The following is a 27,984-nucleotide window of genomic DNA, read 5'->3' on the forward strand; positions in this document are numbered from 1 at the left end:
ACTGTCGAGGCGAACTGTGCTCAAATAACAACAGACAGAAGTGGACAAAGAGTTGCAATGGACGGGTAAATTCTATTTTATTATGCTGCTGGGTGCATTTGGCAGAATTATGCCTGTTAAATAATCAGGCTTTTGCTAACAGACCTCGTTTGACCGGCTGCCGTGCTCATCATTGATTCACGCTAGCCCCAATGAGGTCCTTGTAATGGAGAGAAGATAACGTCAAACTCCATTCAGAAATCTGGCAGTGAAAGGGTTGACTTGCTTGTCTATAAACGCACATACCTGGCAGAACATGTCTTAAGGCATTGTACGAATCGTTAGGGTCTTCTGCTAAGTGCGGCATCATAATAATGCACCATGCAATATTATGAACTGGTTCACATTGCATGCTACCACCCTCCACGGTGTATTTTGGTCGAAGACGATTGTAGGGTTGACGGGAGGACCAATTCTCAAAGTTGAACTTTTCTTGAAATAAACGCTGCTTGGTGTATTTGCTGTATGCCGAATTTAAGAGTTACAGTTAACGATTCATTAAAGGTCTTACGTTTTGTTCCACGACGTGTAAGTTTGTAGAAATAGGAGGCAACATTAAATTGTAGGTTTTTTTTTGGCGTAACCTTCTCACCATACGCTCGAATAGAGCATACCCGGGTTGTTGACACTGCGTTTGCGTGAGCTAGCAAACGTTAGCTGCAGCCAGGTTGCTGTCCGGCAGGCTTTCAGGCAGGCTTTCAATTCAGATTAATTTAGCCGAGTGCTTGTATAATAAAATGACGTCGATTATTGAATAGCTTACTAAACCTGTCCTACGAGTTGCCGTTGCCAGCCGGGTAACCAAGCCTTTATCCACAGCCCATCTGTCACCTCTTTTGTTAATGCCATTGCTAACTGTTGCAAGGTTCTTTTGTCTGACTCGGAAGCTACATGCTACCCCTGTCGGCCGGCCTGCTATAACGCACTCATTTTTTTAGCTTCCATGCTATCGTGAGCACAGCTGCCAGATGACTTTACCGGTTATTTAAGTTAAATAATACACGGCGTACGAAAATGCGCAAACGGCGAAGTGAACGGGGTAAACGTACTGTTGAAAACGGAGCAGCCAGCTTTAGCTAGCTAACGGAGGATACGTTCTGTAGTCTCGTATGGGAAGACAGTCGAGTCCAACGTCTCTCCAGGTGGTGCCAATCATTTAGTGACTGTATTCAACCCAGTCACTAAATAATTGGCACTACAAATAATTCATAATAATGATAATGCATTGTATTTATGGGCGCCTTTCAAAGCACTCAAGGACACCGTACAAGACACAGTTAAAAACAAGCAACAATGTATCATGACATCATAAAATCAAAATGTATCAAAATTACAGAAGGCGAAAGGAGCCCATTCAGAACCAAAGAAAGTTTGAAATATTTTCGAATTAATTCATTAATTCATCTTAATTGATGCACTCATTTGCATAACTGGTCATTGTTTAATATATTATTGTGATTATGGCAGCTCAAGTGCCTCTTGTTTTTATCTCAATTCTATAAATGTTAAGATTAGGGCTGGGCGATAATTCAATATTATCGTTTAATCGTCTTTCAGTGGAATCATATCGTGATGATATGAAGATATTTTGATATCGTGACACACATTTCTGCTGTCTGAATTGATGATGACAAGCAAATTTTACTTAAAAACTCATAAAATGAGGTATGGTAGGAATATTATTTGAATATTTCAGTTTTGTTTGACATCACACCTAACATCACCATTCGGTTCAATGAGAAGAACGTTCATTCGATTATTTAACGTGATTTTGCATACATGAACCATATCGTGATTATGATATCGAGAAAAATCCTTATGATTATCATGATATTGATTTCAACCATGTCGCCCAGCCCTATGATATAGCCTACAGTATTTAATGATCCATTCTAACTCCTGGGACCCCCCCCCCCCCCCACTCCCTTGCTGATGCTTGTCCTGAATACATAACAGAATCTGCTGTATGAACGTGAATAAGAATAATGCATAAGCCAGCTGTTCAGTTGGTCGCAGCAACAATTGCCCCTATGCAGTAATGGATTTACAAAATAAATGCTGACTTAGTATGGTGTACCTCACATGATTTGCAACATTTAGGCTCAATTCTGTACAGTACCAGAATACTTTTACATCGGAGTAAAATAATGGCAGTTCCTTGCAATTTGGAATTTGCAGTAGGCAGTATTGCAATTTCAATTTTTGTCCCAATTGTAAGTTGCTTTGGATAATAATTTCCTTTTGTTTTCCTTGTCTTTCCTCTCTTTCCTCCATTCTTTCCATTGGCAGCGATGTTGCGGTCGGTGTGAAGGTAAGCAGTCTTAACTTCTACCTGGCAATAGTAAAATACCAGTATGATAGTAGGAACAATACGGTAGGTGTTGGATGTAAGTGGCACAACATATTGGTGAAATATGTGAACTAAAAGTGAGCTCATAAAAGTGATTTAAAATGAGTTTCCAGGTGTTTTGCCTTGCTGTGTTGTGAAGCCATATACGGGTTCATAGGTGTTTGGTAGTAAAATGTCAGTGTAATTGTTGATTTTTTTTGAAAAATGAGGAGAAGTGAATGAAAGAATTGAATGTCTTGTCCCTTTTCAGAGAGGCTCAGATGAGCTCAACATGTACGGCAGCAGCCCCAACTCCATGACTGGTGAGTTCAGCTTTACACTGGATGGGATTGTCAAGTAGAACACACTCAGAGAAAAATGAATGGAAAAATGTCAAAATCGGGCACCGTATGTTAATATATGAAGATAAATTAAAATCTAAAGATACTTATGATCTGTATGAAATGAGAAAATACGCGAATATTTTAAAAAAATTGAATTTACAGCATGTATACAGGATTTTCAATATGTGCGTCATATTCAGAAGGTTTACAGAAGGCCATACATATGTATACATACATACATATACACATATATATATACACATTTTTAAGATGGGAGGCAAACATTTCAGTCACGCCATAAAAATTTGAATTTGAATCTAAGTTTCTTAAATTTATTTTGGAAAAAATAATTGCTACAAACCATTACAAAGTAGCACAACACAATATGAAATGGGGAAAAAAATTTGCTATAATGAAGAGTGGGACTATATAAAACACTATATACGCTCTACCTGTCATATGTATATTTCAGTTTCCAAATGTACTGGTACTGTCAATCTAATTATTTGAATTACTGAAGGGATCCTATTATTTTTATTTCGTCTTTTTTTATTTTTATTTACTTTTTTACTACTTTTTTTTTTCCTTTTCTTTTTTTTGTAAGGATATATTGTCATGTCATCATATTGTCGTGTGTGTTATGTGTATTATTTGCCTGTAATTAAAAAAAAAAAAAATCTTAAGATACTGATGAAATGAGAAAATATGTGAAAAAAAATATGAATTTACAGCATGTATACAGAATTTTCAATATGTGCGTCATATTCAGAAGGGCCATACATATGTACAGAAAGTGACATGCATTGTTAAAAAATATTCACCTCTGCAAATTTCTCTCCGATTTACAGATGTAGTGACGAGTAGTTTAATTTTTAAGATGGGAAACATTTCACAGTCACGCCATAAACATATGAGCTGTTGAGTGGGAATTTCAAGCTCTGGTTTTTTAATGTGTGTGTGTGTGTGTGTGTGTGTGTGTGTGTTCAGCGAACGGCAGCGACAGCAAGAAACAGCGCCTGGACGAGTCCCCCCCCTCCAGAGTCCTGCACATCCGGAAGCTTCCCAACGAAGTGTCAGAGACCGAAGTCATCGCCCTGGGGCTGCCCTTCGGAAAAGTCACCAACATACTGATGCTGAAGGGGAAGAACCAGGTAAACAGTTTAAAAAAAAAAAAAAAAAAAAAAAAAGACTCTGCTTCTGGGCCAGCCGACATGCTGGAGCGAAAGTCTGAGAAAGTCTTCAAAGATCTAAATTGAAGAAAAAGAGGGATGAAGGGATGAATAGAGAGAATTTGAAATCTTGAATATATTGTGTTTCAGGCGTTTCTGGAGTTGGGCACGGAGGAAGCAGCCATCACTATGGTGAACTACTACACAGCTGTCACACCCCAGGTTCGAAAACAACCCCGGTTTCATGTTCCGTGTTTCATATTATGCATTCTACATATTCGCATGTTTGTTAAATATGACAGGAAACAAACACGTGTCTCAACCCTCAGGTCAGAAACACTCCTGTCTTCATCCAGTACTCGAACCATAAGGAACTGAAGACTGACTCCGCTCTGAACCAGGTATATTCACAGATACACCAAACATTATACTTCACCCCACACTAGGACCAGACTAATATGGGTTTTTGAAGGCCAAAAAAAAATCAAGTATTCAGTGTTTCACCCAGAATTTTACTATTGCAACGGTGGAAAAGCCTCTGAAACAGCATCTAGATTATGGGACTAAGGTTTTCCCCATTGAGAGTAATTTACAACTGAATTTTGTCCATATTTGCCCCTTCCCATGATCCATTCGGTGCGTTTGCTCTCCCCCCCCCCCAGAGGGCCCAGGCAGTGCTGCAGGCGGTGTCGGCGGTCCAGGACGGAAGCTCTCCCTCCTCCGACCCCGGAGTCCTGGACCTAGCGCCGCCCCCCAGCCCCGTCTTGCGCATTATAATCGACAACATGTTCTATCCCGTGACACTGGACGTGCTACAACAGGTAAAACTCGGAACGCCTCATTTGAATCCACCGATTCAGATTGGTAGGTTCAAGTAGTCCCACAGTCGAGTCAGACAGTCCGCTACGTCCTGACCTGGATCCCAGTCCACCTAAACTGGTTGAGAAACTGGTACCGAGAGCCAAATATGGAACTGATTCACTTACAGAGCTGACAAAGACTACAAATCAATATAAACACTGTGTAACAGTTGTAAGATGTGCAAGTCAATGCATTAACACAAGTGGCTGTTCTTCTGTGGCATTGCTTGATGTTTTTCCTTGTTTGCAGTAGTAGTATTGAATTTTTAGTATTGGTCAAAATTAGGGCTGAACGATTTTGAAAAAAAAATATCGAATTGCAATTATTTTGACTGATACTGCAATTGCGATATGATTTGCGATATAAGAGAGAATGATAATTTTTACATCATTATTCTCATTTTCATTGAAAAACGTATTAAAATGATTAAGGTGTGATTTTTGTGGGGATCTGTACCAAACAAAGATGTTTTCTTAAGTCTGTAGAATATGATGTGTAGGCCGGGACATCTCTGCAGCACCACAATATTTACTTTAAAATGCTATTTTGACACATTTCACCTTTAACAAATATTGCGCCTCCTGCGATTTGAAAATTGCAGTAGGCCATATTGCCTATAAAATTTCGTTCATTATCATTATGCTCTACTGTGTCACATTGTGTATATACTATAACAGTGTTATACATATTAAAACAAACAAAACTGTAGATTTTGGGCAAGCTTGGCATCCGTCATCATCACCTCTCTGCGTAGCCATGTCTTAAGATGTTAAAGTTAGGATTGGTGAACTATATTTGGTTTTGACTAATATGTTTCAATCTCTTTCTGTCCCTATTCACCAAACCCCACAGATCTTCAGTAAGTTCGGGACGGTGATGAAGATTATCACCTTCACCAAGAACAACCAGTTTCAGGCTCTGCTGCAGTTCAGCGACCCCGTCAATGCACAGCAAGCTAAACTGGTAGGATCACATACGTCTGAAATGTATTAAAACCGAGCCCTTTCCCCTTTAAATTAAAAACATCATTTTGATTCTCTCCCTCTTTCCCGCCCCTTCCTCCCCAGTCGCTGGATGGGCAGAACATCTATAATTCGTGCTGTACTCTGCGGATAGACTTTAGTAAACTGGTCAGCCTCAACGTCAAGTACAACAACGATAAGAGCCGAGATTACACCAGACCTGACCTGCCAGCTGGAGACGGAGACTCGGCCAACAAGGATCATTCTTCTTTACTGGGTAAATATGCAGTTATCTGTCTACCCAGCGCTCTATCCATTCCTCCCTCCAGGGTATCTGCAGTACCTTGACAAGCTGAAAAAGTGTTTCATTTTGAAATAATTACAAATGTTTGAATAATTGAAAAAGTATGGAAATGTCTTAAATACAGTTTTTAGACATCTTAATTTTTTCATCTTGTAATGACTGGTTTATTTTTTTCATTTTTATCTTGATGCAAATGTGAAATTAGATCAATATATCTAGTCAAAGCAGGGATGAAAAATAAGGCAAAAGAAAAAAGGCAAATGTCATGTAGTTTCACCAAAAGATGTGAATAGTGAGATATAGAATCAGAAATAGGTTGATTTGCCAGCTGAAAGGATAAGGCTGGTGTTTTTTAATGCATTGCTTACCGTCAACAAATCCTATGAAAATAACAAAATCAGCAATGATTTTGTTTTGCCGGTGCCCAATGCAGCCATGTCCCAGCAGCCATAGAACTCCATTGTATTAAAAAAACGATTAAAAACACGTCACAGAGCCATGCTGCTGCTCTGGGCAGCATATTTCATCATCACAATGCACCGGGTCAGCCGACTTTTTCCTCAAACAACTTAATAAGCCGACTGTAAACACGTTTGCGATCTCAGGAAAGTAGTTCCGTAGCACCGAAAATAGTCCCCGGCGTAATGAAGAATTTGTCCCCATTTGAATTTGATTTGGTAATAACTACAACAGCCTGACTTTTCGTGGTAACAGTTAGCGCTTTTTAAAATGTAAACTATGTCTTTGTGAGCTGTATTTCAAGGTTTTTAGCTTACAATTGGAGCCAATGACTTCCGGGTTGACGGCTAAAAACGGTACGTGGGAAGTCAGAAAGTAACGGGAGTAGAGCAAACACATTGTTGATTTTGTTATTTTCATAGGATTTGTTGACGGTAAGAAATGCATTAAAAAACACCAGCCTTATCCTTTAAGCTTTAAGTGTCTTAAATTTAATTACAGGTAGCATGAAGATCTTACAAAGTCTTAAATTTGGCTTTCTGAATCCTGCAGATACCCTACACCGTCACTTGGTCAGTAAGCAGTAAGGTTGCACAGATTTCAGTAATGTTATATTATGTAAGGCGTAATGTACAGCGAGACAAAATAAGCTCTTACCGGGTGATTCAAGAACCTGAATCCAGGTAAACTAGTTGCAAAAGTTACATCATCCGGCTTGTTACACAGATACTTACCAAACTCACAAAATATTGATTTAAAATGATTTTATTAGAAGCTGAAGTAATTTAAAATTTCTTCCAAACTAGTCCAGCAGGACTGTCTGCACTAACCAACTAATAACAATGTTTTGGCGCAAGGTGTCACCAGTTAATTTGCTTAGAAATCAAAGAAATGGACCGGACTTCTTGACTGCTGATTGATATGATTAGATGCACAGAACTTGAATGGATACAACGGTCATTCCCATTCAAATCAATGTTCCTGGATAGTCGGCGCAGTGGCCATTTTTATGTGAACCATTGGGCTAGCTTCTGTATAAACCGACTGCTGGCACGTTGCTGAGGCGAGAGGTTTTGCAGCAAGGAACAAAGTAGCTTCTGTCTCCTTGCTGCCATGGATTGCTAATACCGTATTTCCTCTAATAGTGGCCAGTAGTCAATTAAAAGCCGGGTCTCTGATAATGGCCGGGTCCGTGGTCGACACAAACAAATAAAGGCCCCAAATACAGGCCGGGGAAAAAAACGAAGGAAAAAACAACGGTGGATACCGGTAAACTCCTGGTGCCTGTTATATAATGTAACTGTAGTTTGTAGTAACGTACAAGTCCCACAAGATGGCAGTATGCCACAAGACGGCTCGGCCGGCGGAAGTCTCTAGAGCGTGCCGTCGTCGATTACCGTAATTATCATAATGCATTGCAGTAACAAAAAAACAGCTACCTAATGAACCCCAACAGAAGCAGATCAGAAAACAAGGAGGCTTCGTACTAAAATATGAGCAAATATACTTATCAAACAGAGGGAATTAGAAATCAAGGCCTGTCTCTAATATAAGCCTGCTTCCAATAAAGGCCTGGTACCCTCTGCAGTTGAGGTAAATAAAGGCCGGGGCCAATATTAGAGGAAATACAGTATGCTAATGTTGACAAGAAGAGCTAGCGAGAGAAGTCCAATCTCTGATAATGCTACGTTAACCTCGTCGCTAACGTCAGCTTCAGTTGAGTTTTGACAGTTTGCTAAGCACTCAGACTCATCTGCACAGTTCTCAAGCAAGTGTGACACACTTTACGGCCTTCATGCTCAGACTTGCATTGTCACCATAGCAACTAACCCTTAATATAACAGTCGCATTTTATGCTGTACTAGCCAAATTACCATGGCAAACTGTGAGGACCGTTCTATCCATTCAAGTTCTGTGATTAAATGTGAAACAGCGGTCGATTATTCAGAATTAACAGACCACACAATGCCTTCATTGGCCAATCAGAATTGAGGAATCAAAGCTGTGTAATAAAATAAGGGCAGACATTACACAAAACCTGATTTACCAGCCTGAGATAGAGACACTGGCAACAACAGCTATTCTCCTTTTATTAGCTAAATATAACTCTTGTCTATTCTTTTATCCCTCCATTCTTCCCTTGCTTCCTCTCTATCCCTCTCTTCCCTCCTCCACTGGGTCAGTTAGCAGTAAGTTAGTACTGGGTTAATTAGTCTAGACCTCAATAAACTGGTTAGTCATAATGTGAAGCATAATGTAATGGTATAATAGAAAAAAAGATAAGAACCAGGCCAGATTAACCAGCTGGAAATCGAGGCAAAGGCAAGGAGGATCATTTGTTTTTTATGGGGTACTATTCCTCTATTCATCCCTTCATCCCTCTTCTCTCTCTCTTCCCTACCTACTAGCTACCTCTACATCCCTTCATCTCTATCTACCTGTGTTTCCATGTTTTTTCTCTTCTTTATTTCCCTGTTCACAGTACAGAAATGAACCAAACCAATCTAGACTGGACTGGCCTGGCCTCTATTAGGCCTGTTTTCCCTATGGCTACAGAACAGAACCAAGTGTTTTGCATGGGTTCCTCCTGTGAAAGCATGGCAGTGGTATATTTCTGCCTTTAGCTCATTACTAACATCAGTTTACACAGGTAGAAAAGCATCGGTGACTTTGATCATACTGTCTTTGTTTCTGCACGTCTTCCATCGTTGCTTCCCATTATATTTCTCGCAGCATCAAAAACGACTGGCAGAGATGAACAGCTTGCTTGAAAGGCGTGATCCATGGTGGGCAAAGAAGAAGCAGAGAATGAATCTCTCAAACATTGTTTTAGAATGCTAATATTAGCTCTTCCATTGGGACTACTACTATTCTGGTGGCTGAGAGTAGGCAAAACAAAACTTTAAGGTGCTATCAAGAAATCATTACAACATTAATTTTGAGACATTAGTATAATTAGCGTAAACAATGTGGACAATCACTGAGAAGATCGGCAGCCTTTACCAGCCTCAACACCGCATTTTACATTATGTGCCACCAGGTCGGATTTGGTGGGAAATTTGTCGGATTGCTTTACGGCACAAAACGGGGCATGGGCAAGCAAATGTGGCGCAAATGTAGATATAAAGTTTCTTGCAATGCCCGATGGAAGTGTTGGATCTTTACATGGCCATGCTGAGGCAGTGAACACCAGCTTGCCTAGATTCACTGTGCAATTTTTGTGGAGGTAACATGGCTTCCACCTAAAACTGAAATGGACTGTTTTCTGTTCTATCTCTGGCCAAGTCCCACCCCAGTCCAGTCCAGTCCAGTCCAGTCCAGATCACTTCTTTCAGGTTTGGGGTCAGTAGTGTGAACAGGTTGTGGGTTCCTCCTCACATTGAAGCCACACCTTTTTATTCTAGTTAAATAGTCCAGTACCTGGTTTCTTAAACTGTGTGTCGGGAATCAATATGGATCATGGGTCTCCACATGACAACACTTAACGTTTTCATTAGATTTGGTCCCATTAGGGCATTTATGTCCAATTATCACCTAGTTTTACTCGTTACATAGTCTAATCCGATAAGTTGCTTGTAGTTAGTAGAGAGTCAGTTGGTTAGTTGAACTCGGTATAAATGAGTGTCTCTCTGCTACCCAGTCTATAACACCAGCTTCATACATAAGTGTAGTTTAGACTGATATTTGAAGTATTGACAGTATTTAGTCCCATCTTGATTGCGAGCATCATACTGTTTAAGTTTTAACATTCAGTCTGGTTTGGTTTCCTGTGACACTTGTGCTTTTCGGAGCTAGTTCAGATTAGCATTCTGTGGTATAAATCTAGTTGTTATATTGTCTTATAGGTACCCCGTCCGGAGCGCTAGCTTCCTACTCTAGTGGAGGAGGTTACTCGTCTTCTCTCTCCCTCTCGCAGGGTGGAGGTACCTATCCTTTCCTTTTTCTTGTTTCTTTTTGTCCCTTCACTCTGTCTCTGCCTTTTTTCTGTCCTGCTGCTGTCCTGTCTCTTGTCTTGTCCTGATATGGCTGTTATCTGAATGCACCAGGGCTAGAAACTAACTTTCCATCACCCAGCCTCAGAGGTTGGTTGATACTACGGTTAGTCAATATATTGTGCTGATATTACTTTACGACATACTTTCATTAATAATCGACCAGTCAGTGTCGCCCATCTCCGATAGGATGGATATAACGCAGTTTGTTTGATTACATATTTATTATATAGGTGATCAATATTGCACTGGTTGTCTATGGGAAGCCGTTCACCTGGATTGATTCTAATTAAACATTTTGATCGGATTCCACAAGTACGCTTCAATCTGTTGCATACCGTGAGTCATATTAACGTCAGTATGTCCCATGGTCTAAACACAGAGGCTTTTCCATCCTGACAAGACTCAAATTCTTGGAAACACTGAATACTTGAATTTTAGGATTGTTTTTGGCATGAAATCGATCAAATTCATGAATATTCAGTGCCTGCATAGGCCTTGAAATAGCCTGTAAACCAGTTGGTTTCTTGAGTGTATAAATTTACCAGCCACAATCAAACATTTCCCAACATTTGGTTGGTGGCTGGTGGTAATTTCCCCCAGTACAGGCACTCCAGGTTTGCCTTGGGAGTTTGGGATTGTTGTGGCCACACACACTTGTTTTAGCCATAGCTTCAATGAAACAATTTGCTGTGTTTTCTGTGCAAAGTTGCATGAAATGTATAATTATCTCAATGAGATAAATGAGTTTAGCCTACTTCTTTGGAAGTGCTTTGATTAAAGTGGTAATCATATTGCAATTAGTTAGTCCAGAACAGTAGTTGATCAAATTTGCAAGCCTTGAAAAAGACAACAACTGGTGATTGCAAAAACTCAGATCTCCAGGAGGAGAGCAGTAGGCAGTGAATGAGTGTTTTCTATGTGAATGGGAAGTTATTGTTGGTTGTATTAATGTTTATTGCCTTGGTTTTGTTGTTTGAGCATGGCCACTCCTTTAACATCAGACTTATTTATTAGTAATTAGGGATGGGACGATATATCAAAATTCAATATTTTGCAATATAAAAATGTGACAATACGTTTGGGGGGCAGACAAATGAATCGCAATATTAGCAATATTTTATTCTGCTGTACTAAGGAATAGAGTCCCGCACACTGTCTATACTTGCATGTTAATTTAATACGAGGTTTCTGTCATCGGACCATTCATTGTCCCCCACATTGTATGATAACTTTAACTGTATGACCTGCTTTACCACTGAGTCCCCATTCATTGTCAATACCGCCCCCTAGCGGCACAAAGTCAACATTACAGTGTGACTAACAAACTAACGAACGAACGAACGGACGGAGACCGATCCATAGTCCCCCCTTTGGTGGGGGACAATTACTCTGAGGCAGTATAGGGTGCATGGTTTGGATATATGAGAAGAAGTTAACAAGAGTTTGATTTGTCAGTCCAGTTCTGAACTATCACGCTCAAGCTGCTGAGCCCTAAGGAGTGGCTTGTACATTATTGTGTGACATTTTCATTACTGGAGCGACTTCTGGATCCCTGTTTGTTGACACTATCAGTATATATACGTCTTTTTCAACATTGTGTCTGTAAACGGTAATTTGTGTGTTAATGAAGTCACAATAGCTTAGGGTTTCCTTGCAAAATGATGCCGAAAAGCTAGCCAACTCTCTAGCTAGTTGGCTACCCTAGCTTGAATAACACTTGCCATACTACTATGGTGTCAAGCACATCAGCTTGCGTGATTGGGAGGATTTTTTTTTGTGTGGGTGTGTGTGTTCGAGTTTTCATGCACGCCAGTTCCTGCTGTGATTAACGGTATTTAATGTACTTGAGGATTTGAGGTACTAATTGCTTCTCGAGGTCTTTGAGAGGAAGATAATATCGGTTGATCGTAAAATACCTTATAATAACAAGAAGCACCACAATTAACTTTATGATCGGCATCTTGAATATGGGCCTTCCAACGAGTTAAGCGTGAACACTTGTAAGTTGTAGCAACAAGATCCTGTTCTTCCTCATCTTTTGATATGACTTGAACGCGGCATGAGTCAGAGTTTTTTTTTTCTTCTTCTTCTTACACACTTGGGATTGGGCTTGGTGCAGCAATGTTGAATATGTAGGGATAAGGGATAATGCCCGACGAGGTGTCCTTTATCAGGAATTAATGGACGACGGGGAGGCCAGAACCGTCCGACGCGCAGTGGAGGACGGTTGTCTCCGGAGTCCATTGGTATAATCGGGATAATGCCTCGAAGGGCATTATCCCAATTATACCATGGTCACTGAAGACCATTAATTTATATTTTCATGCGTTTTATAATCAAAATCTTAAGTTTTTCACAAGCCATAACTCAGTTTCCCTGGTAACACCTGAAGGTTTGACTAATACCTGGAACAATCATTACCATAAGGTTCTTATGCAATGGAAACGTTGTTCACAACTATCCAGCGATGTCATTGTCCCCAAATCAATATCAAGATTTTCACAAACAAATGAACAGAGTAAATGGAGGCTTTGACTGCGTCCCTGTTGCTATGGTTACTCATTTTTGATACAAGCTGATACTATGTAGCCAGCGCATTAATTTAGAACGGTGAACAGACAGTTTCACTGGAACTACTTAGGTGTCCATTATCAGGAATTAATGGACACCCTGCAGCCAGTCAGAATCGAGTATTCACCCAGGCCATGGTATAAGCAAAACTAATCAATTTATGTAATCAGTGATGTTGATGAATTGTCGCAGCCCTAATGACATTGATACAAAAGCCATCAGTCCTGAGTGTTGTGCTTGTAAACTAATCTAGATTTATGTTGTGGTATTTTTTATTTGATCCTGATGTATTTATTATCTTATGCTTTCTTAACAGGAGCCATCAGTCCTCTGAGTGCGGCGGCGGCAGCGGCGGCGGCTGCTGGTCGTGTCGCTCTGTCTGGGTCCGGAGTGTCAGGAGTCCTGCTGGCATCCAACCTTAACGACGAGGTACACTAACCCGACTATGACTAGAACCAAAAACCCTTAACCATAACCTAGCTGTGTGTGAGTGTCTCAGGGCTTGGCTCCGCTCACTTCCATTCACTCAGTTCAAATAAGTAAGTAGAAACTGTGCTTCATTTGAATTTATTGAATGGAAAGTGAAGTAAGTGAATCCCTGACGCGGGTGTGTGTGTGTGTGTTTAGTCTTTACACCTGGCATTATCATGCATCTCACATCCAGATGGTGTCTCAATGTAAAATGTAGCCGGATAAAATGTACAGGGCATCTAAGACCAAGCTGTATCTAAGGCTTTAAGAAATATGAAATGTCTTAAATATGGCTATTAGGTCTTATTTTTCACCATGTGATGACAGGTTTCTTTTCCCTGCATGTCCACTCTTAGATTACTACAGAACAGGATTAGTAGTACAATATGCATCTTATCTGCTAAATTCACTAAACTCAATTGGAGTCCTTCCTGGTGTCCTTTTCCTTATACTGCCCATTTATATTTTAACAACTTTCATTAGCTAAATTCGATCAGACAAAGGCTGGTTTTGACAGCTTTGTTTCTTTCTTTGGTTTTTTAAATTGGTCTTGAATTCAACTCCAGGTACCAAATTTAAACCATTTAAAAAAGTCTTCAATTTGACTTTCTGAAATGTACCCTGACCCTTTTATCAAAATGCATCTCCCTCATCCACATTGAAATCAGATTGTTCTTTTTGTCATAAAACGCAGATTTCCACGCAGCACATCACTTCCCTTCGGATTACTTGCATCCTATAGAAAGATGGCAAGCACGTGCAAAATTGCCTTGTTAGATGTGCTTTTTATTTTTCCATACGGTGGAAGCGATTCTGAACACCTGGGGATGCATGATAGAGCCAGGGGGATGTAGGGTGTGTGTGGTCAGGACTGGTTTCAGCTTTCAATTCAGCGACTGTCTTTTCTTCAAAACTGAAATTCTGAATAGTCAGATATAACTGAGATTGATTGCTCTGTCATTTGCGAATGAATGTCACCATTTTGAATTGTCCTGTCCTTGTGTGTGTGTGTGTGTGTAGATGCTCCTTCTGTTGTCCATGGACTGTCACAGGTCCTAAACTCTGCTGTTTTAATCTCTGTTCTACATCTTTCTGTTGGAGCACATTATATGTCTATGTTGGATCTAAATTCCCAGACCTGTATGTATTCTGTCATGTGTATTTGTAGACTTGTGTTTTTCTACATACGGTCTTCTGTTTCTACACCTTTTTACCTTAGATCTCTGAATCTGTGTATATTCTGTCGTCTTTCTATTTAATCTATATTTGTCAAATCTATTCTATCGTCTGTATTTCTAGACCTATCTGTAGTCTGTTTCTATTTCTGTTTAATCTCCATCTCTCTATCAGCGCCCCTCTCTCTCTCTCTCTCTCTCCCTCTCCCTCTCTTTTTGAGATGGGCTCCATCGTGTAGTGGTGGTTTTCACGGCTCTGTCCCCTTGTGGTGATCTCTTGCTGCTACAGCTGAATCCTGGCTGCCACATAATAACACACAGCAGTCCCCTCCATCTCCTTGGGAGGATGCTCAGTATCATCCAGTGGCTGGCAAGCCAGACACATAGAGCTTAGTTCTGGCAGAAAAAGTGTATCCACTCTTCCCATACAAAAAGTAAAAAGCCTTTATTATTTATTGGCTAAAACACCTACAAAAAGTATTGATGTTTGTGTATTGTACTCATCTCCAACTCCGTTCTCGTGTCTCAAGTTGCTAATCGGACTGTAAACAATGACCGGCGCACGGAAGAGGAAGTCTTGGCCCAGATGTCCGCTGGCTACACCGGAAACCCCCGAAATATTGGCCGTCACCCCCAGAGTCTAATCGTTGTCAGACCGATAGACGATGGGTTCTGAGATTGCTCACGTCCTAAAAGGGTGTCGGTTTGCCTTCCAGTCTGAGGGAAGTTTTGTTTTTTATTGTCACTCTGGAACCTAGCCTGGTTCCAGATTCCTGAATCGTGTCCCGCCCACTAACAATCGAGCCAATATGCTTGAACCGTTCGTGCAACAGTTTTTCATTGCCGTTTCAGCAGAGTAGATTTGTTGAAATCACCCCTTAACCAACATACCGTATTTCCTCTAATAGTGGCCGGTAGTTAATTAAAAGCCGGGTCTCCGATAATGGCCGGGGGCCGTGGTCGACACGAACAAATAAAGGCCGGCCCCAAATACAGGCCGGGGAAAAAAACAAAGGAAAAAACAACGGTGGATACCGGTAAACTCCTGGTGCCTGTTATATAATGTAACTGTAGTTTGTAGTAACATACAAGTGCCACAAGATGGCAGTATGCCACAAGATGTCTCGGCCGGCGGAAGTCTCTGGAGCGTGCCGTCGTCGATTACCGTAATTATCAGTAATGCATTGCAGTAACAAAAAGAACAGCTACCTAACGAACCCCAACAGAAGCAGATTAGAAAACAAGGAGGCTTCGTACTAAAATATGAGCAAATATACTTGGGTGGAATTTTACCTTTAAATAACCGGTACAGTCAGTGTCGTCCAGCTCTGATATAATGGATATATATTGCAGTTTGTTTGATTATATATTTATTGTAGAATTGATCAATACTACACTGGTTGTCTAGCCTGAATTGCTTTTAGTGTAACGTTTTGATTGGATTCCGAATGAAGATATGATCTGGGGCTTTGAGTTTTAGTGTCTCATGAAGGTCTAAATTCTGTTTCAGAGGCTTTTCCACCCTGACAAGAATAAAAATCTTGTAAATTTTTCGGAATTAAAGCAGTCAAATTTCAAGTCCAGGCCCCTGTTAGGTTCTTGTTTAAATACAGCGCCTCAGTATCTGTATCCATAAGTCTGACTGGCCTATTACTGAGTGGTCATTTTGGCACCAGTTATCTCACCTGACCATAAACTGTCTCTAACCCAGCGCCTGCTATCATTTTCTCGGGGCTGAAGCTACATCTGATCTGATTGGCCATCTGCTGCATGGTACCACCCCTTCTGGTTTGAGGTTGATTACCACTCACTCTTTTATTCACTCAATTATTTCCTGCTTTTTTTTTTTTTTTTTTTTTTTTACTCTGTCATTCTTTAGATTTTTCTTTTCTACCCACCTCCCATCCTTCCCTCATTGATAAATGCATCCAGCAGGGAGTGTGTGTGTGTGTTAACAGGACTGGAGGAGGTGTGTGTGTGTGTGTGTGTGTGTGTGTGTGTGTTGGGGGAATCGAACCAACGATCATTCAGACTCCGTTAATGTTCCACTGATGCTCTGTTTACTGACCTCTGCTTTGGTTTTTGTCCTCCTTTCTCCCTTCCTTCCCTCCTCTGCTCCTCCCTTCTCCCATTTATTTCCTTTCCATCTGTCAATCTCCATTACTACTCCTCCCTCCCTTCCCCTATACAATCCTTTAATGTCGGTACACCTTTCCCAATATCATCCAACCCTCCTCTACCTCTCCCCTCCTTGCTCCTTTCCTCTTTTCTCTCCTCTCCTTCCCTTCTCTGTAACGTGATTGGTCTAACCTGACTTTGGCTTTGCCGTTTTGACCCCTCCCTACCCCCACCCCCCACCCTCCATCTTTGCTCCATCCCTCCATCGTCATGGAAACCACCACCTCCCCTCTCCGTCGCTGGCCGGTCTGATCTCTACCTCCGTCTCTCCTCCTCTTCCTCCTCTGCTCCTCCTCCTCTTCCTGTCCTCCTCTGCTCTGCGGTCTCTCTCTCTAAAGATGGTCACGCCTCAAAGTCTCTTTACCCTCTTCGGTATGTTCAACCTCTACTATTCTATCTATTTACCTCTATCTGTCTATCCAGCTCTCTTCAGTGTCGTCGACCTCTCAGTACCTCTATTTCTTTCTCTCTCAGTCTATCTCTATGCCTCTCTCTATCATGGTTTACACCTCTACCTACCTCTGTCTCTACCTTAAAAGAATACATTGAGTTTTTGGTAGATTGTCCAGTTGGTGAACTTGGCCATCAAGTGATGAGGACATAGACACCAAAATTATCCAGGTGTCCCTGCTAGATCGTTGGCTCTGTTGGTCCATGCTAAGACTTTAGCATACACTATGTTGAGTGGTAGTAGGCTCCATGCTAAAACTTTAGCATACACTATGTTGAGTGACAGTAGGCCCCATGCTAACACTTTAGCATACACTATGTTGAGTGATAGTAGGCTCCATGCTAACACTTTAGCATACACTATGTTGAGTGACACCAGGCTCCATGCTAATACTTTAGCATACACTATGTTGAGTGACACCAGACTCCATGCTAACACTTTAGCATACACTATGTTGAGTTATAGTACGCTCCATGCTAACACTTTAGCATACACTATGTTGAGTGATAGTAGGCTCCATGCTAACACTTTAGCATACACTATGTTGAGTGACACCAGGCTCCATGCTAACACTTTAGCATACACTATGTTGAGTGACACCAGGCTCCATGCTAACACTTTAGCATACACTATGTTGAGTGATAGTGGGCCACTAGCATTATCCAAAGTATGAAGACCGAGCTTTTAGTAATAAAAAGTTGTCGGTGGTTTTTATTATATGGCCTGCAGATTCATGTTTTTTACATGAAATGTCAAGTCAGTATCAGTGATATAGCCAACTTTGTTTTTGGAATTATTTCATATGAGCAGCGTATTCATCCACTGCACAATGATTTTTAGCTGTACACAGTCTCCCATGGCCCACCACCTTCACTTCCTATGGATGCAGTAGTCCCTGGTAGTTCAAAACAGTACATTATTCTTATATCATATTTTGTGTAAATTTTACCAATCTCCCACACAAAACAGCCAGACTTAGTTGCCTATCATTAAGATCACTTTGACTTCAGAGCTGCTACAAGTTCCCATTTTCTCACTGTTTAGATGGTGCTAGTGGCCTACTACCATTTGACATAATGTATGCTAAAGCGTTAGCATTAATCACTGGATCTACTAGGGACACATGGATGATTTTGGTGTCTACATTGTCATTACTTAACAGCAATGTTTGCCAACAGGACAATCTACCAAAAACTCAGTGAATTCTGTTAAAAACTCACTCTAGCTCTCTATATATCTCTCTACAGCTTCTCTTTCTCCTCCTATCTCTCTCTCTCTAGACTTGTAAATATCCAGTACAGCCAAAGTGCACCTATTCACTTTATAGACGAGTTCAAATGGTTAGATATTTACAGTTTGGGTTACTTGCCTCTCAGTCATTCAACAAACTAGTCAGGTCAGCAAGAGTCAAATCAGATGGTCAGCCAGTCATTTAGTCCGTTTTTTAGTCATTTAGTGGACCAGTCGGATTGTTAAGCAGTCCAGGGTATCCATGGATCCTTGAAAAAGTAGTATAATATGCATCTTATCTGCTTTACTAAACTCATTTGGACTTCATGTCCCTTAACAATTAATTTCCTGGTATCCCTTTTTATTATTCTGTGCAACCAGAATTAGAAATCGTTTATTTATTTTGGTTTTGGAACTGGTTTTGAATTAATTTCTTGGTAGTGTTAAAAAAAAAGTCTTAAATTTGGCTTTCTGAAATGCCGTGCAGTCAAAACACCAACCGTTCAGCCAGACAGGCGTTCAGTTTGTCAGTAGGTCAGTCAGTTTGAGGTGTCAGCTAAAGCTAGGGTGTCTGAAAATTTCTCACAACACAAAGCTACTCGGCCACATAGAAGAACCTGATTTAGTTTCTAGTAAAAGTACCATGGGAAGGTTCCATCTTTTCTTTTCGTTTGTCTCTCCAGCACTAACTTTGTTCCTTCCATCCTTCACACCTCTCCTTTTTTTTCTTCGTCGGCTCCATCTCTCCTGCTCTGTCTGTCCTGTCCTCCTCCTCATCTCCTCCTCCACCCTGCTCTGCCTCTCTCTCTCTCTCTCTCTCTCTCTCTCTCTCTCTCTCTCTCTCTCTCTCTTGCTCTCGCTCTCTCCCTGTCTCTGTCTATCTTCAGGAGTCTATGGTGATGTCCAGAGGGTGAAGATCCTCTACAACAAGAAGGACAGCGCTCTGATCCAGTTGTCAGACGGCAACCAGGCTCAGCTGGGTGAGTTATGACGGTATCTGGGCGATAAAACGATAATATCATGATAAAATTTCCCACATTGACATTCCCACATTGAAGATGATAAACGATTATTTTCGCAAAAATAATTTTCTGCGTCTGTTTTTTCTCAATCTACTCAATCTAGACAAACATAAAAGAAAAAACATGTAAAAAGTAAGCTTGCATGTTGCTGAGGTTCACACCCACTCACTGTAACAGCACCATACAGAGTGACCTCGCTTGTTGAGTTACCGGAGAAGATAATATAATAAGTGGTGATAAGTAGATCTACACATAAAAATTAGTGGACCGGAGAAGAAAAGCAACAGTGATAGCGACCACAACAGAGTAGTAGCATACACAACCTCTATCATATGGAAATGGTTTGGCTATCTCAAGTCTGACAAACCACAGAGCAACAGTCTATGCTAAATATTAGGGGTGAGACGCTACACTCACGATATTCTCACTATATCGTACTCCTTTTTAGAAAAATGATGTTGGATTAAGAACAAGCAATACATATATACATAAACACATAATTGGACATTTATTTTTAATAGTTGCCCTAAGAGTTGGAGAGCCATTCAAATGGAATTTTTTTTTTTTTTTGAGTTTTCCAGTTCCTAGTTGTCATGAACGTAGCATGATACGGCACTTGCTATCCTAGAAACAGTAGCTATAAAGAAGAACAGTGCCGTGTGTGTACAATGAGCAATGAAAAGTAGGCTACTAAATCAAGTCAGCATTGTTCATATGATCCAAAAAAAAAAGCCTGACCTGTAGAGCTGCAACGATTAATCGATTAATCGATTAATCGATTAGTTGTCAACTATTAAATTAATCGCCAACTATTTTGATAATCGATTAATCGGTTTGAGTAATTTTTTAAGAATAATAAGTCAAAATTCTCTGATTCCAGCTTCTTAAATGTGAATATTTTCTAGTTTCTTTACTCCTCTATGACAGTAAACTGAATATCTTTGGGTTGTGGACAAAACAAGACATTTGAGGACGTCATCTTGGGCTTTGGGAAACACTGATCCACATTTTTCACCATTTTCTGACATTTTATAGATAAACAACTAATCGATTAATCGAGAAAATAATCGACAGATTAATCAACAATGAAAATAATCGTTTGTTTCAGCCCTACTGACCTGGTTATCTGCTATTGGCTGGTCTTTGGTGACAGGTGATGTCACCTTCAGGTGATGACATCACCTGGCACCAAAGACCAGCCAATAGCAGAAGGCCAGTTCAGTACCCTACTTTTCACCATTAGGCGTCAGGCTTCACCACAAATTTGGGTTTGGGGTTCAGTTACTCTTTAAATCTCAGTCACATGGTAATTTAATTGTGCGATACAGGGTCACGAGTCAATTCGATACAATATGCATGCATACGCATGTTTACAGGATCAAGAAATCAATTCAACTTCAAATTTAAATGACAGGAATGATGTCTTTGGGTGTAACTGTCTTCAATGTTCTACTCCAACAAACATAAGAGAGGTAGATATATCGGCAATGCAATAAATCAGTCTAACCTTAAGTATATAATTTATAATAGTGTAGTTATAAATTCAAGAACAAAAAATCCAGTTTTTGTGACAGTGGAAAGGTTGTTGGGCTTGTAGACTTCTGACCTGCCATTACCTCCCTCTCTCTCTCTCTCATCTCTAGCTATGAGCCATCTGAATGGTCAGAAGGTGTTTGGGAAAGTGATGAGAGTGACGCTGTCTAAACACCAAACTGTTGCTCTGCCTAGAGAAGGACTGGATGACCAGCTTCTCACTAAAGGTAAGCCGGGATTTGTTATATAACCTAGTACTATAAAGGCTTCTATAATATTGTGTAAAAGCTTTTATGAAATTTCATAAATGTCCGGACAAGTGCCTGCCTAAAGGTAACTACTCGGTATCTTTGAAATCACTTATGATGCACTGAAGTTTAGATGTTGCCTGTTAGATTGTTATGTTAATGATTTACAGTATTTGAAAGGCAAGACCAGAGTATCCTTAAAAAAATCTTATCCTATATAGGGCCTTAAAAAGTATTAAAATATCTGCTTTGCTAAACACAGTTGGACTTCATGTCCCTTAACAATTAATTTCCTGTTGTCCTTTTTCTAATACTGACCATTTATAATTTCACAGCTTTCATCAGAAATATTTTTTACCAGCTTTGTTTCTTTATTTTGGTTGTACATGGAAATTCAATTCCATGTAGCACTGAAAAGGTCTTAAAGTCTTGAATTTGGCTTTTTCAAACCTGCAAAATCATATTAAAGCATGTTCATGAATGTTAGCACTAAAATAATTTGATCTAGCACATGCTCACTTTTATTTGTTGAAATCACCTTGTTAATCACTTTCACAAATTTGCGTTAATACTATGGTTTGAAGATGCTACAGTATGGAATTTGCTCTTGTTATTATTGGATAGATTTCTCTGGCTCACCACTCCATCGCTTCAAGAAGCCAGGATCCAAGAACTTTCAGAACATCTTTCCTCCCTCAGCAACGCTTCACCTCTCTAATGTACCGTAAGTCACACATTCTCTGTATTATACAAATAAAGTCTCTTCTTTTCTTCTCTCAGTCAAGCATATTGTTTTATTAGTGTAGAGATTTCTCCGGCTCCCTGCTGCTTTGCTTCAAGCCAATACTAATAGTTTGTCTTTGGATGTCCAGGGAGGGAGTAACGGAGGAGGATCTCCGTCTTCTCTTCTCTAACAACGGAGGAACCGTCAAGGCCTTCAAGTTCTTCCAGTAAGAAAGACTTTGCTTTCTGTATATATGACTGTTAATCCGTTCTCCGTGACTCCAAGGTGTCTGCAGGTCCTGAAAAGTCTTAAAATGTCTTTGTCACTTTGACATTAAACGCAATTCCTTAACTGACCTTGAACCCGTTTAATGTAGGGTTGAGACAGAGAAGAGCGTCCCATCCCCAGTAATTGAGACACTATAGATTCACCCCGATTGACCAAATAAATTTCTGTTGCCAGTATGGACACTAGTAAGAAGTCTTCTCCACACAGGAAGTGATGAATCAAAACTTAAAGCTAGAGAGGGGTACCTTCTATGGATTTGCATTTATTTAGAAATAATAAAAGCAAATCGCCACGTTTGGCGTCCAAAGACGAGCAGGATAATATGTCAGAATCTCAGAAACAGAAACTCTGTTGTTCTCATTTCAAAAGTGAAATGTGTGGAAACCCATCCGACCAATGAGAAGAAGTCTGAGGCAGGAGGCGTGACTCCGTCCTGCCAATCACTGCTCCTGTCACTCACTAGGAGGAGTAGGACAAATAGGACAATCACAAAACAATCATGACAGCATAAGAGATACTGCTCGTCTGCAACTATAATTGAAAATGCAAAAAAACAAACAAAAGAAACACTACACTTGCAAAGGTGTTTGTTTTTTAGGTGCATTTTTCTGTTGTTTTTAGTACCAAGGTCTTAACAAGTCTGAAATCTAACTGGATGAAACTTGCAGACACCTTGGACTTGATTATTTTGTGCAAAATATCTTGGGATAACTTGGATGTATGAAAGAATCTTGCCATTTGATTTCTCTCAAATCTACCTCATTTAGAGTGTTTGGCTAAAAATGTTTTTTTCAGTTTTGGGAGTAAAAGTAATGTTTTTTGTTTTTTACGGAAGAGGATTAGGGCCACGTGAAAAATGTATTTGAGTTCTGAGATTAAAGTCAGAATTCTGAGTTTGTCAGAATTCTGACTTCAATCTCAAAATTCAGATTTTAAACTCAGATCTCAAATGAATTTTTCACGTGGCCATAATCCTCTTCCGCAGTTTTTACTGAGGGAAGTGATAGCTCATCAATTATCAACGAGGCCAACCAGTACTTTGTCTTGATGCTAAGATAAGTCTCTTTGTTCTAATACATAATGCATGTTTGAGACAAGACGGCCATGTCAAATAAATCTGTAAGTTCTCAAATGAGTCAGATTATTATGAGAAATGCCCCATGAATAGACAGATGCTTCACTGTTAAATTGCTGCATATAATTAGGTCGACAAGTAGAAAATGGTTCTTTGAAGTGAACACAACTGTAGAGGTATTTTTTTTTTTTGTCCTACAAATTGATTGCCTAAAAACGTTTTTAAGAGGCAGAGATTACTTTGGGAAAATTTAGGAAATCTGGCAAATCCCTGTAATAAAATACATAAAATAGCAGGGGTTGGAAATAAAATTAGCTGGGGGGGGGGGGGAAAGCTCAAAGCAAATCACAGGTAATAGACACTTGATCTACAACATTAAACTGCTGTGTTTCTTGAATCCAGAGTATAACCAATCAACTTTTTCTCCCTCCTCTTCCCTCCACCAGAGACCACAAGATGGCGCTGATCCAGATGTCGTCAGTAGAGGAAGCGATCCAGGGCCTAATCGATCTTCACAACTACGACATGGGAGGGAATCACCATCTTAAAGTTTCCTTTTCCAAGTCTACCATCTAACCCTCACGCCCAACTTCTAACCCTGAAAATCTACAACGTGGGAGGATATGACTACCTTTTCTAAATCTACCATTTTCTTCCATAACCCCTAGTGTATCCCCCTCACCTTAAGTTAATACTGTAGTGTCCAAAACAGCCATATTTTATTACCGAAACTTGCGTCAGTGTCTGAACATTTAAATTGAAAGTACAAAATTCAGATTTTGGTTTTGCAAATTCAAATATTACAAAAAGAAAATCCTAATTCCCCAGAATCCTAAATGACCCATATGACTCTCTTAAAGTAGTAATCCGTGAGATTCTTCATTTTTTTCATTTTGTCTCCATTTTTGATGCTGAGTGGTCATTGCTGTGGTGGTGTTTTTTTGTTTTTTGTTTTTTTTAATTAGTCTCCATCTTTTGGTGCTCAGCGCTCATTGCTGTGGTGTTTCTGCACTGCACTTCCCAGAGATCACCTGTCAATCAAACAGTGTGGGCGGAGCTTGGATTTTCTGTCGATGAAGTTTGTGTTTCTCTTTTCTTTGTCTGTTCAGCCGTGGTGGCTATCACTGCTCATGCGAACTACCCAGTTCTTCTTCTGTTTGTTCTTAACAAACCGCTGTTGCTGCTGCCTGAAATGGAAAACGCATCACTTCCTGTGCGCCAGAGAATTTTTCCCATGTTTAGTACAGCAAATGTAAAGGCTTTCATGAACTGGCTATAGCTTGAATCACTATTGTGTTATAGCAATCATATAGAGAGGAGCAAAATGGACATTTATTTATATGAAAATGTTGCGGATTATTACTTTAAATCCAAGGAAGTCCAATTAACTTTTTAACTCTCCAAACACCCTCCAAAATGTCATGTTGATTTACCTTTGTGGGCTCTCTTGATTAGTAGCAGTCATATTCTCAGTTGTTTTATGACCTTTTGTGTCTCTTCTAGAAAACGACATTCTTTCAAAACTGGTGGAGGAAAAATGGAAATGTTATTACTTGGGACACAGATTCCAGGCTCAGTTACAATTCACATTTGACACAAAACCCCATAGGAACTCCTAATCTTTCCAAAATGACACCCTGAATCAAGGTAGCAGCCATCAAGCCTCTAGAAAGTGTTTTCTTGTGCTGATGCATAATGAAGAGTATTAAGTGCGGCAAGGGAGAAAACCAGGCTGTTAATTCTCCTGGAGAGCCACCATTTAACCCCCTCCAACGACCTGTCTCTCCTCATAATCACCCTTATCACCACCGTCATCACTTACGCGACCCCGTCTTTCCTTTAGAGCCTTTCGATAGGCAGTCATCGACCGCCCTCATTTGACGACATCTGTCGGACGGTGCGACATAGGCCCCGCCCTCTGTTTCGCTGTGTTGATTCTAGGGCTGCAACTAACGATTACTTTCAGTCGATTAATCTGTTGATGATTTTCTCGATTAATCCATTAGTTGTTTGGTCTATAAAATGTCAGAAAACGGTGAAAAATGTGGATCAGTGTTTCCCAAAGCCCAAGATGACGTCCTCAAATGTCTTGTTTTGTCCACAACCCAAAGATATTCAGTTTACTGTCATAGAGGAGGAAAGAAACCAGAAAATATTCACATTTAAGAAGCTGGAATCAGAGAATTTTGACTTTTTTTCTTAAAATACTCAAACCGATTAATCGATTATCAAAATAGCTGGCGATTAATTTAATAGTTGACAACTAATCGATCAATCGTTGCAGCTCTAGTCGATTCACTCCCTCGTCGTCACTTCTCGTTAAGCGGAGCGCGACGGCGCGTTCGAGAACGCTCTGAACTTGGACGTTCCTTACCTCCAAGCTACAAGGATAAAGACGGTCAGAACGTGCCTCGCTCCTCGGCCCCCGGCACAAGGCAGGGCCGAGGCACACTCTGTCACTGTCGATACCGTTTATGTTCCATGTTGTATTCTGGTGTTTATCACTCTGTGGAGCAGTGGTGGTCAGACTTTTCCCGGGAACCCACATTTTCAACGATACTCGCTGACATTTGTGCAGGTTAGGTAACGGAATATCCCGTTTTTTTTTTAGATTACTAACCTACCAGCGTATGTTACTTTGCAGGGTTTTTTTTTTTTCTTTGCACAACCTAACAGCTGGTACCAATTTAAAGCGGCACAAGGCAACTTGGCATGTCAGCAGCCCCACATGGCAGCAGAGGTAACTAATTTTGAAGACTTCCATTACCCAGAAAATCCTGTAAAGTGACACCAGTAAACTAAATGTCATCTTCTTAGGGCGTGGCGGGGGTGGAGGTGGTGAAGAGGTTCAGCTGTCGTCGGTGAGTCCAGCTTTCCTGCTCACTGCTCTTTAGGAAACACTTTTGGATTTTACTCTTTAAGTTTCATTTCGCCACTTCACATGTGGAGAAGATTTCCCACCAGTGAACATAACCAACGCCAAACTTTCATTTGGATAAACAGGGTGAATCTACAGCATGTCAGCTCCTGGGAATGGGACACTCTTCACTGTTGCAGCCCCACTATGTGATTTAGGAGGGCTGAATTTTCACCTAAAAATATTACCTAGTGCAGCTTTAATGAAAAAATACACCCCCAAAACACCCTAAAATAGCTATTGGTGAGGCACCTTGCATTTCTGTGTCCATTTTGTTATTTGATGGCGTATTGTTCTTTATTCCTGTAGGTAACTGGTCAAATGTAGATGATGTAATGTCAAGTAAAGATATTTCCAGCAGTTTACAATGGAGTCTAATGGTAGAAAAAACATTTCAGCGGTAAACGTCAGGTTTTGGTGTCAGTCCCTCAGAATCAAAGAGCGAGGGCGTCTTTCTAGAGCCGCCATTTTGCACCAAGAGACGTTCAACAATCATACAGGGAGAAACAGAAGAGGCAGAGACCAATTTCTGCATCAACAGCAGCAATAGACCATAATGCAACGCAGCCACAAAACGGCGCTTTTTTTTTTGTCACGCTTTCTTGCTCTTCCAATGCTAATGCTCTCTCTACCTACACCTATAACCCACAGCTGAATGATCACACTTTCAACCTTTTGATTTAAAGCAAACGAGTTCACGCTCCTTCTCTTTGTCGAAAGGCATTGTGGGAAACATAGGAAATCACTAACTGAGCTAGAAGAGAGACAGGTTGAGGGGGAAAGTGGGTACACCAAAAAAGTAAATTACATCACAAAATAACTCCTGGAATGCTTTGAACATCACAGATTGATGATGTACATCGGTGTAAGAGTATACGAGGTGGGGGTTCCTTTTAAGAAAATATGTAGGCGGTGCTCCTATGATTCACATTTGCATCCCTACCCAGTCTTTGAAAACCACTGCTCTCACAAACGTGCGCAAACACACACACACACACACACAGAATGCATGCTAATGACGTATGTTTGGACAAGGTTTGAACATGTGATTATGGTCTTGGTATCTGATTGGCTTAGAGAGGAGACCTGTTGGGACCAAAGTACATGTGCCTTTAGTCTATAGTCTGATTTTACTATTGAATTTTTTTTTTCTACACTTTATTTTACTGGCATCTCCTCATGTAGAATGCAGCATTTTAACCCCGTAGAAACAGATTATTTTGCTATTTCTGAACTTTTTTTTTTTTTTTTTTTATTATTGATATGATCCGGTTCACCCCAGTCCTCTGTTTCTCTAATAAAATAAGCTCATTTACCAAGTACAGATGCACAGAAAACTGGGTTGCTGTTTCAAACAGAGGACAACTGCAAACAGGTTTTTATTTTTACACACGTCTGGTTCTTACTGCAGCTACAGAGATTGATTTTTTTCTTTTGGGACATTGTTGTATATTTTCTATTTGATTTCAGTTTCTTTTGTGACAAGAGTTCAGATTGGCACAAATTAAAAATGTCTTTTCTACCGACAAGTCCATGTTTGATGGTTTCTGTGTGTGTGTGTGTGTGTGTGTGTATTGTCAGACCTCTGCTCTCATCTGTATCTGTCTTTCAATAAACTTCTCTATCACTCTGTTCACTC

The 27,984-nt window shown here is 40.3% G+C and overlaps 1 protein-coding gene across 2 annotated transcripts; it reads left to right on the forward strand.

The window, feature by feature from the left end:
- On the forward strand, positions 1-27,874 carry LOC139648486 (polypyrimidine tract-binding protein 2-like). Of its 2 annotated transcripts, XM_071524634.1 has the most exons (17): positions 1-65; positions 2,329-2,350; positions 2,640-2,691; positions 3,700-3,863; positions 4,032-4,103; positions 4,211-4,282; positions 4,544-4,702; positions 5,595-5,705; positions 5,810-5,981; positions 13,350-13,462; positions 17,196-17,229; positions 19,426-19,518; positions 21,204-21,320; positions 21,966-22,065; positions 22,214-22,291; positions 22,561-22,563; positions 23,875-27,874. In XM_071524634.1, the coding sequence occupies exons 1-17, from the start codon at positions 58-60 to the stop codon at positions 24,002-24,004; spliced, it is 1,500 nt and encodes a 499-aa protein (XP_071380735.1). In that variant the 5' UTR covers positions 1-57; the 3' UTR covers positions 24,005-27,874. The 2 variants fall into 2 exon arrangements, with proteins under 2 accessions (XP_071380735.1, XP_071380728.1); XM_071524627.1 differs by lacking the exon at positions 22,561-22,563.
- Positions 27,875-27,984: the final 110 nt, after the last annotated feature.

Source organism: Centroberyx affinis, unplaced genomic scaffold, assembly GCF_046629955.1.
Source record: "Centroberyx affinis isolate AG114_WGS23_722 - 3 ecotype Tasmania unplaced genomic scaffold, CSIRO-AGI_Caff_v1 ptg000107l_1, whole genome shotgun sequence".
NCBI classification, from domain to species: domain Eukaryota; kingdom Metazoa; phylum Chordata; class Actinopteri; order Beryciformes; family Berycidae; genus Centroberyx; species Centroberyx affinis.